The sequence below is a fragment of the Dipodomys spectabilis genome, unplaced genomic scaffold (assembly GCF_019054845.1).
Source record: "Dipodomys spectabilis isolate Male_0828 unplaced genomic scaffold, ASM1905484v1 ptg000373l, whole genome shotgun sequence".
Lineage (NCBI taxonomy): Eukaryota > Metazoa > Chordata > Mammalia > Rodentia > Heteromyidae > Dipodomys > Dipodomys spectabilis.
In genome coordinates, this window is record NW_024871050.1 from 1,955,107 (window position 1) to 1,965,160 (window position 10,054).

The window sequence follows — 10,054 nt, forward strand, 5'->3', positions numbered from 1 at the left end:
ATTTGGAAGTGTTCTTCAGTGGAGCCTTAGGGTAACTGCAGGCACCACCAACACACTAATTTTGGTCTTGGAGAACCCTCCAAACCTAAGGGCCAAGCTAAGTACACCCAAATCTTGACATTTAGAAACTAGGAGACATGGGTATTTTAAGCTGCTAAAATTTTGGCATGTTTTTGTACAACAATAGACAACTAATTCAACTCCCAACCAGCAAGGGAAATGGTGGTCCGATTCAATAAGGGTAGTTACCATATAAATCATCTCTACAGAATGAGACCTATGTATCAATCAAGATTATAGTGTGTGCTTCTTCTTTTTTGGTCTGGGCCTCCCTAACTTTCATAATATTTCAAAGTGTTTTAAGGATAAAAATGTGATCCTCAAGCAAAAATGATCATTAGCCAATAGCAAACTAGAACTAGATATCCCAAGTCCTCAATATCACAATGTCAAAACTATCTGATAAAGTTCTACACTCAGTGCTGGTGACTCCTGCCTATAATCCTTGCTACTCTGAAGATCAAGGTTCAAAGCCAGCCAGGACAGGAGAGTCTGTACTAAAAGATGTCCTTTCTGGTTTTGCATGAGAAATCCTCACAGCTAGACTTTCACCAGAAGATGACCATTGTCAAACTTGGCCTGACATCAGAATGTAAGTCTAGATTAACCTGGGACTTAGCCAAAATAAGTATCATTTGAAAACATGCAGCTAATGAATAGGAGCTAATGAATAGCATCACTTTTCTGTGGATCCATAAGACAATAACGTGAAGAAATTAAAGCCTTTGTTATTTTAAAGGGCAGGGACAATTGGAAGTTTTGCAGCAGACAGTTACAAAATTTTCCACCTCTAGCTTTCCAAAGATGATACCAGTAAATGGCTTTGGGAATTGGGTGTGGAAGGTATTGCTTGGAAAGAAAATTCATCCTTGACAGTGTAACTCAATGTTGCTATACTCATCTTAAGGGCTAAAGAACAGATTGCTTAGCTCTTTTTTTGGGGGAGGGGGCGGTCCGGTCGTAGGGCCTGAACTCTGGGCCTGGGCACTATCCCTCAACTCTTCAGCTCAAGGCTAGCGCTTTACCACTTGAGCCACAGTGCCACTTCTGGCTTTTTTCTTATGTGGTGCTGAGGAATCGAACCCAGGGCCTCATGCATGCAAGGCAAGTGCTCTACCACTGAGCCACCTTCCCAGCCCCGGGATTGCTTAGCTCTTTACATGTGCACTTAACTTTTTCTTATCTACTTCTTTTATTAGTTCCTTAAAATCATAGCATTCTATGTCAGGCAGGGCATGGAAAATTACAACACTGTCTCACAAAGAACAAATTTGTGCTTTTTAGGACTAATTTTGGTTTGAGGACTTTTTTTGTTTGTTTGCTTGTGGTGCTGGAAGTGGAGGTGCTAGGCAATTTTGTACCACTGACCTAACTCTAGACTAATCTTTTAAAAAGATGATTGAGTGAGCTAAGAGGAAAAAACATCTACCTTTGCTTCTCTGCTACTTTGTACTGGTCTGATGTAACGGAGCAAAAAGGACTCACATCTGTGACATTTTCTATCAGTGGGTTTCCTGTCTCAGATGCATAGCTTCATTTTTAAAATTTGAAATTTGTTATTTTGCCTTAGTTTGTCCCCCCAAAATAACATTATTGTCCTTATCACCTAACATCTGAACTGTCTTCAGGCTATAAAATGAGGACCAGAGACTCCAACTAACTGGTGTTAGTTGTATTGAAACAGTGCTTTATCTTATCAGTTTTCATTTTATTTATTTAATTACAGTGCTTGGTATTCCTCCCTCAATAAGCAAAGATGACCTAGATCAGTGGCCTGATGAATAAGCATGAAATTTTGATTTAGAAAAGAATATCCCGAACCTCATGGTGTGAATAAAGGAATCTAACCCCCTCACACACACTTTAAATAACAAAGCAAAGTGGCAGCAATGCTTTTAAACATCTTTCAACACAACACTATAGTAAGCAATAGAATAATAATTTAGGAAAAAAGAGGAGAGCTTGAAAAATTACAAGAGAAGAATATAACATTGTAAAAGAAAACACTGTATCACTGATCTTTTATTACCTTGAGGCAGAGACCAGAGTGAGGGGGAAAGATCCAGTGTGAAAGGGAAAACGATGCTTAGAAGGAAAAAAATAACAGATGGAAAAAAAAATAACATGACTCCTGTTGAGGCCGGATGCAGGATGTGAGCAGTCTAACACCCTACCTGCGTCCAAAGGACTAAAACCTTTAGACCCATTCACAGGAATGGCAATGACAAAGAATTGTGAAGTGGAAGGAAACTTCAGTAACAGAGAGAAAAACAGCAAAAGCCCAACACTGTTAGGAAGGGAATCCAATTCGCTGTCTTAGATTTTAAAATTGGGTTTTTGTTTGTTGTTTGTTTGTTCTAGCTGAAGAAGCTCTTCTGAGGCAGCAACTTCAGCCAGCAAACAACTTGGTCGGAAGTCCCTCAGCCCAGGGCACCTGAACTAAATCCTTTTTAAATAAAACAAAAATTCTGTGTGTGTGTGAGAGGGGCGGGGGGATTGATTTTGTTTCCTTTTCTTTTTCAACACGTCCCCATCCTGCACAGGAATTCTCGATGTTTCCAGTTGACCCGGGAGGACTTTGGAGGGGCCGGTCTGTAACTTTGGACCGGTCAGGAGGAACCGGAGAGCGCGCGCGCGCGGGCGGGCGCCCAGTGTCTGCAGCAGGCTACAGAAGGTTTGACCGAGAACAAAAGAACGTCTGCCTGCTGCAAAAGAACGTTTTCCGATAGAAAACTCTATTCTGAAATAAAGAAAATGAAATAACCCCTCTGTGTTTTGGAAGCCCTTTAATGAACAAATGCCTCGGTTGCTAATTCGCGTTAAAAAAAAAAAAACTTTTCTACAAAGACTCCAAAGGAAGGATCAAATGATGATTTGTGCAAGAGATGGGCTCTGCAAAGGCCACTTCACAATCCAACACAAGGAAGGAAAGCAGGGCCACCGAAGACGCCCAGCAAATCGTACGCAGAGTTCCTGGGCACTGGTCTCAGGTTACTTCTCTACCCATTCGCCCAGCGCAGTCTGAGCTGAAAGCTCACTAAAGCCACGACAGCTCGCTCGCTCGACCCCAGACCGGGCGCGCGGGCGGGGTGGCTGGGTCGGCGATCGGGACACCCCAGCCCCAGGCCCTCTCCTCCGAGGGGCTGCACCTCCTCCCGCCGACTCCGGTTACTCCTCCGAGGCGGCCCTTCCTCCTTTTTACAACTGGGGGAGGGGAGCGAGACGGGAGTGCGGCCCCACGTGTTCTGCAGGAGTCTGGGGAAAGAAAAACGATTTGCAAGTCGCACTCCTTTCTCCTGGTTACTCAAACCTATAGTTAAGAGTCCAGCTAAGCAACCCTTCCCCTGCCACACACGCACGCACACACACACACACACACCACGCGCACACACACACACACACACACCACACGCACACACACGCCGGCCAGGCACGGCTAACGTGTCTCTCTCTGGGTCACGTCTCTCCGCGGAGGCGCTGCTTTGGCAAATGCGCTCTTCTGTTCAGGAATGTGTACTTTAGTGTGCCCGGAAGAGGAGCAAATCTTTCAAACCAATTCCCTTTCTGGTGCGTTTTTCTCTCCCGAGCAAATTCAGGGTAAAAGTTTTTCCTAACTTTTCCCTCCCTGTTCTCTGCCCCTCCCCTCAGGAATCCGCCCAGAGCGCAGCAGACATCGCCTCCCCGCCCCCCCATCCCGCCCCGTTCCCTCGCCAACCCCTTCCGACCTCCACCCAATAGGGAGACGGCCACAGAGAAAACAAAGGCCCCCATTGGGCCTCCCGGGGTCTCGGGGCCCGCCCCCGAGTGGTTTGTGAATGGGGGGAGGGGAGGGGGCGGGGCGGCCCGGAACCCTGTGAGCCCGACGCTTCTCCTGGCCACTAGCACGTCTCCCAGGCGTTACTCCGCACTCGTTCCCGGGGGGCGGCGGCGGCGGCGGCGGCGGCGGCGGCGGCGGCCGGCGTCGGGAGTCGCCGACCGGGGTTGCGCTGAGTTGGAGAGGCCGGGTTCAGGCCTCGGGCGCAAAAGGGCCTCGCAGATTGAGACGCCGCATAACCGGATTTCCAAAAAAGAGCTCGCCCAGTTCCTGGCTCCCGGGCACCGATCGGACTCAGCCACTCGACTGAAACTTGGGGCCGACCTCTGGGGCCGAAGGAGGCGAGGGGGTGTGGAGGAGGCGGCGAAGGAGGGAGGCGGCGGCCGGCGGAGCCTCGGGGCAACGAGACGGAACAGCACCGCGGAGGCAGCGGCGGGGTCGCGCAGTCGGCGGCGCGGGGCTCCCGCCCGGAGGGGGCCGGACTGGGTGCGGGGGGCGTGCGCATTGCTGTGCGCTGGGGGGTCGAGAGACTTGGACAAACTTTGCAGGGTAACCGGAGACGCTTGTTGATCCTCGCCGCAGAGAAAGCCTCACCGTTACGTCTCGCCGGAGACGGGAAGGCGCCTCCCGCCCCTCCCGGAGCCCCTGGCCCTGGCCGACGCGTTTGGGTCCCCGGCGGCAGCGCGAGGGCCCGGCGGAGGCGGCTGCGGCGCCCCCGCGGCTGGCGGCCTCGCCCCCGCGGCGCAGGCACCCCAGCGGCAGCGCCCTCCGCTCCGCGCCGCCCACGGCCCGGCCCCGGCGCCGGGAGGACTCCCATGCGCCGGGCGCGGCGGCGCCTCCCTGCATCCACGCCTCTCGCCCTCGCCTCGTCTCGCTCCTCCAGCTGAGAACGCCGCTGCTCCCGCGGCCGGCGATGCGGGGCTCCCGCGTAGCGGCGTCGCGCTCGCCCCTGGGCCTGTGCGCCCTGGTGCTGGCGCTGCTGGGCGCGCTGCCCGCGGGCACCAGGGCGCAGCCGTACCACGGCGAAAAGGGCATCTCGGTGCCGGACCATGGCTTCTGCCAGCCCATTTCCATCCCGCTGTGCACGGACATCGCCTACAACCAGACGATCCTGCCCAACCTGCTGGGCCACACAAACCAAGAGGACGCGGGCCTCGAGGTGCACCAGTTCTACCCTCTGGTGAAGGTGCAGTGTTCTCCCGAGCTGCGCTTCTTCCTGTGCTCCATGTACGCGCCCGTGTGCACCGTGCTGGATCAGGCCATCCCGCCGTGCCGCTCGTTATGTGAACGCGCCCGCCAGGGCTGCGAGGCGCTCATGAACAAGTTCGGCTTCCAGTGGCCTGAGCGCCTGCGCTGCGAGAACTTCCCGGTGCACGGCGCCGGCGAGATCTGCGTGGGCCAGAACACGTCGGACGGCTCGGGGGGCGCGGGCGGCAATCCCACCGCCTATCCTACGGCGCCCTATCTGCCCGATCTGCCCTTCACCGCGCTGCCCCCGGGGGCCTCCGATGGCAGAGGCCGGCACGCCTTCCCCTTCTCGTGTCCCCGCCAGCTCAAGGTGCCCCCCTACCTGGGCTACCGCTTCCTGGGCGAGCGCGACTGCGGCGCCCCGTGCGAGCCGGGCCGGGCTAACGGCCTCATGTACTTTAAGGAGGAGGAGAGGCGCTTCGCCCGCCTCTGGGTGGGCGTGTGGTCGGTGCTGTGCTGCGCCTCGACGCTCTTCACCGTGCTCACCTACCTGGTGGACATGCGGCGCTTCAGCTACCCCGAGCGGCCCATCATCTTCCTGTCGGGCTGCTACTTCATGGTGGCCGTGGCGCACGTGGCGGGCTTCCTGCTGGAGGACCGCGCCGTCTGCGTGGAGCGCTTCTCGGACGACGGCTACCGCACGGTGGCGCAGGGCACCAAGAAGGAGGGCTGCACCATCCTCTTCATGGTGCTCTACTTCTTCGGCATGGCCAGCTCCATCTGGTGGGTCATCCTGTCCCTCACTTGGTTCCTGGCGGCCGGCATGAAGTGGGGCCACGAGGCCATCGAGGCCAACTCGCAGTACTTCCACCTGGCCGCGTGGGCCGTGCCTGCCGTCAAAACTATCACCATCCTGGCCATGGGCCAGGTGGACGGGGACCTGCTCAGCGGGGTGTGCTACGTGGGCCTGTCCAGCGTGGACGCGCTGCGGGGCTTCGTGCTGGCGCCTCTGTTCGTCTACCTCTTCATCGGCACGTCCTTCCTGCTGGCGGGCTTCGTGTCGCTCTTCCGCATCCGCACCATCATGAAGCACGACGGCACCAAGACGGAGAAGCTGGAGAAGCTCATGGTGCGCATCGGCGTCTTCAGCGTGCTCTACACCGTGCCGGCCACCATCGTGCTGGCCTGCTACTTCTACGAGCAGGCCTTCCGCGAGCACTGGGAGCGCACCTGGCTCCTGCAGACGTGCAAGAGCTACGCCGTCCCCTGCCCGCCCGGCCACTTCCCGCCCATGAGCCCCGACTTCACGGTCTTCATGATCAAGTACCTGATGACCATGATCGTGGGCATCACCACCGGCTTCTGGATCTGGTCCGGCAAGACCCTGCAGTCATGGCGCCGCTTCTACCACAGACTCAGCCACAGTAGCAAAGGGGAGACTGCGGTATGAGCGGCGGCTCTTCTCCCAGCCTGCGACCCCCCTACACACACCCCGACTTCTTTGCTGGGGGGAGGGGTAGGGGAGAGGCACTCACTATAGGGAGCGAAGTGCTGGTTTGAGGGGAGCTGGCAGGGGGGAAGCTGGGTTTCGTAACCACCCCCTCCACTGAGAGTTGACCTGGAAATGAGAAGAGATTGGAAGTGATGGGAGGTTTGGAGAGGAGGCTGGGTAGAAAGGATGAAAAGACTTCTGGCAAAGACTTGCAGGAGGAGGAGGAGGAGGCGTTCATTGTGAAAGGTTTGGGCTGGCTAGAGCCAGTAGAGTCGGCTGAGAGCAACCGAAGCTGCTGTGAGTTCTTCCCGCTCTGGGCCGAGCTGGGGCTGCGAGCCGTCCTCCCCCCGCTGCAAGGCAAAAGTGGCTGCCCTGGCTCCTGAAAGGCCTGCGGAAAAGGTACGGCTCTGTCTGCAGCCGAGGCTTTGTTGGGGAGAGGGGGGACCCCTGCGGTGTCCTTGTCAAGCAGTGTTCAAACCATAATCTCTTTTCACTAGGGCCAAACTGGAGCCCAGATGGGTTAATTTCCAGGGTCAGACATTACCGTCTCTCTTCCCCTACCCCCCTCCCTCCTGTTTTTCCTCCCCTACTCCTTTCAAGTCTTGGAAAATAAGCATTTGGAAGTCCTGGGAGGCCTGCCTGCCTGCCTGCTACAATCCTAACGTGAAGATGCAGAAGTGACGGTCACATTTCAAGATGAGGCCATGGAGAAGAGGAGTAGCTATTTTGGCTACTTTTTCGTTTTGTTGGGAAGGCAGCCTGCAGAAAGAAGGGTGTTTTATTTTATTTTATTTTATTTGGTTTAATACCTTGAAAAGAAGTGATGACTTGTTGCTTTTCAAAACAGGAATGTGTTTTCCCTCTTGTCTTTGTTATAAGAGACAAAAGAGGAAACAAAAGTGTCCCTGTAGAAAGGCATAACTGTGAAGACAGCAACTTTTATAGGTAAATCAGCACAAATCTGAGGTTTCCTTTTAGTTGTTAATTTGGTTGAGATAAACATTCCTTTTTAAGGAAAAGTGAAGGGCAGTGTGCTTGCATACCCTCTCAGCCCGCGGATCTGACTTGGATAAAGGAAATGCAAGGGGTTTTGTTTGTTTAAAGCACGTTTAATTCAGAACATATGATCCAACAGGGTCTGTTAAAGTGTTTAGGGTAATCCTCCCCCCCCCTTTTTCTTTTCCTAGCTATAAGCTTACATTTAGCCTTCATCCTATTTTTCCCCTCCAATTGGGATACTTCAAGATAAAAGACAAAAGCATAATGCCCTCAACAGATTCATAAAAGAAAGTTAAAAATTTAAAGGTTAAATTCAAAATTTTTATAGTTAAAAATTTTAAAGTTAAAAGGTAAACAACCATTTTATTTTATTTTTCTAGTTCCATATGTCTTGTAAAAACATCATGTGTATATTGACCCTGTCTCTGCTTGGGTGGGGAGGTGATCTGCACACTGCAGAAATGATAGTAAATGAAGCAGAAAGTTTGAACCATGGGCCCCATTTTTTAAAGAAAGTCATTAAAAAAAGGTAAACTTCAAAGTGATCCTGGAGTTCTTTGAAATGTGCTGGAAGACTTAAATTTATTAATCTTAAATCATGTACTTTTTTCCCCTTATACTAGAACTCTGGTTCTTTTGCTTAATGATGTAAAACTGAGCAAAGGATCGTGGGAGCTGACCGTCACTTGGCTTTGACACTGCCCTCCAATCTTGCCACACTGATTCTTAGAGCAGCTTTGAAGGGCTGGTCAGTGGATACTGTCTGTACAAGTTACTTAATATATGTAACATTTGGTTGAGAAGAGCTGCTCTTACATGAGATTGCAAAGTTGACTTGTATTTTTTAAACCTTCAAAACTGACTCACCTGTCAGTTGTGGTTTTGGTTGTTTTCTTTTTAAATGCCACCACACAGGTTTTGGCATCTTTTGTGTTGTATCTCTTTTAAGTGCATGTGAAATTTGTAAAATACAGACAAGTGCAGTATGTATATTTTGTAAATCTCCCGTTTTTGTAAGAAAATATATATTGTATTTATACATTTTTACTTTGGATTTTTTGGTTTGTTTTGCCTTTAAAAGTCTACAATGAAGCCCTCACTTTATCACATGTACAGATCACAAATAAATTTTTTTAAAAACACAAAAGGAATATTTATTTGCTTTAATATTCCTGTGCCACTAATGGGGGGGGGGACCCAAAACTTTATTATAAAAGCATCTGAGGAGCTGGGAATATGGCTTAGTGGTAGAGTGCTTGCCTAGCATACATGAAGCCCTGGGTCCAATTCCTCAGTACCACATGAACAGAAAAAGCCACCAGAAGTGGTGCTGTGGCTCAAATGGTAGAGTGCTGGCCTTGAGCAAAGGAAGCTCAGGGACAGTGCCCAGGCCCTGAGTTCAAGCCCCAGGACTGGGAAAACAGAAACATCTGACCGACACCATTGGGTATGTCCCCCAAAGATGATGTTATTCAGGTCTTGACTCTCCTGGAATTTTGTGGCTGCTTCCTGCTTCTCTTCACAGTCACCCCACATACCCTAGGCCTTTTCTCATCAAGCTTTGGTCAACCTACTAGAGGTACAGAACACACATTTCCTCAGAGCAGCCCTATGTTCTATGCTTACTGAATGAAGAACTAAAAGATACTTTGTGACTATGCAAGAGCTAAAAGATACTTTGTGACTATGCTGTGCTGTTTATCTAGAGATCCCTATACCCTTGGGAATAATTCAGATGCTGAGCACTGGTAGCTGTTGCCTATAATCCTAGTTACTCAGGAGGCTGAGATCTGAGGCTCAAGGTTCAAAGCCAACCCAGGCAGTGAAATTTGTGTCTCCAACAGCTGTGGCTCAAGTACAAGAACACTTGAGCAAAAGAAGTCCAGGGAAGGCCAGCAGGCCCTGAGTTTAAGCCCCAGGAGGAATGGAGGAGAGAGAAATTTAGTGAGCTTGGGAGCTAGGGAGATACCTCCTAATGTACTTTATCTAAATAGTTAATACTTGGGTGTCCTAACTGTAGGGAAAGTCCACTGAAGCTTCCAGATAAGAGCGGAAGTCTGTTTCTAGAGTTTTGAACTAAAGGCTTCCCTCTACCTTCTAGGTAACCTGAACAAGAGAACAGCAGTGACTCAGCAGCTCTGGCAGAAATAGACGCCAGGCCTGACCCTGGGGTGGCCTCAGGAGCCACCAGGCTATTCTTTGCTCTTGTGGAAGAGGCCAGCTTAGGAGTCAGATGGGGCTGGAAGGCCTCTCTCTCTCTCCCCCCAAACACTTTGACATTACTGACATTACACAGCTCCTAGGGGGCTGCTCAAGGCTTTCTCAAACTCCCAGGAGCCTCATATTCCTTACCAGGGTTTTTCCGCCCACCTCTTGTTTAATTCAGGTGCCAGCTCCTCCACCTCCCCCCCCCCCCCCCAGCAGCAGTGGAGACCCCGCAGCAGGCTAGGTTCTGCTGTTTCTCCAAAAGCATAACAGAAACAGTTGTGTTTTTGTTTTAA

The 10,054-nt window shown here is 51.4% G+C and overlaps 1 protein-coding gene across 1 annotated transcript; it reads left to right on the forward strand.

Annotated features, from left to right (window-relative positions):
* Positions 1 to 4,008: 4,008 nt before the first annotated feature.
* Positions 4,009 to 8,687, forward strand: Fzd7 (frizzled class receptor 7). Its single transcript, XM_042667029.1, has one exon. The coding sequence runs from the start codon at positions 4,788 to 4,790 to the stop codon at positions 6,510 to 6,512; it is 1,725 nt and encodes a 574-aa protein (XP_042522963.1). The 5' UTR covers positions 4,009 to 4,787; the 3' UTR covers positions 6,513 to 8,687.
* The last annotated feature ends 1,367 nt before the right edge of the window (positions 8,688 to 10,054 follow it).

What these genes read in the sequence shown, in the direction of transcription:
- Fzd7 (XM_042667029.1), top strand. Translation starts at nt 4,788, where the DNA reads ATGCGGGGCTCCCGCGTAGCGGCGTCGCGCTCGCCCCTGGGCCTGTGC.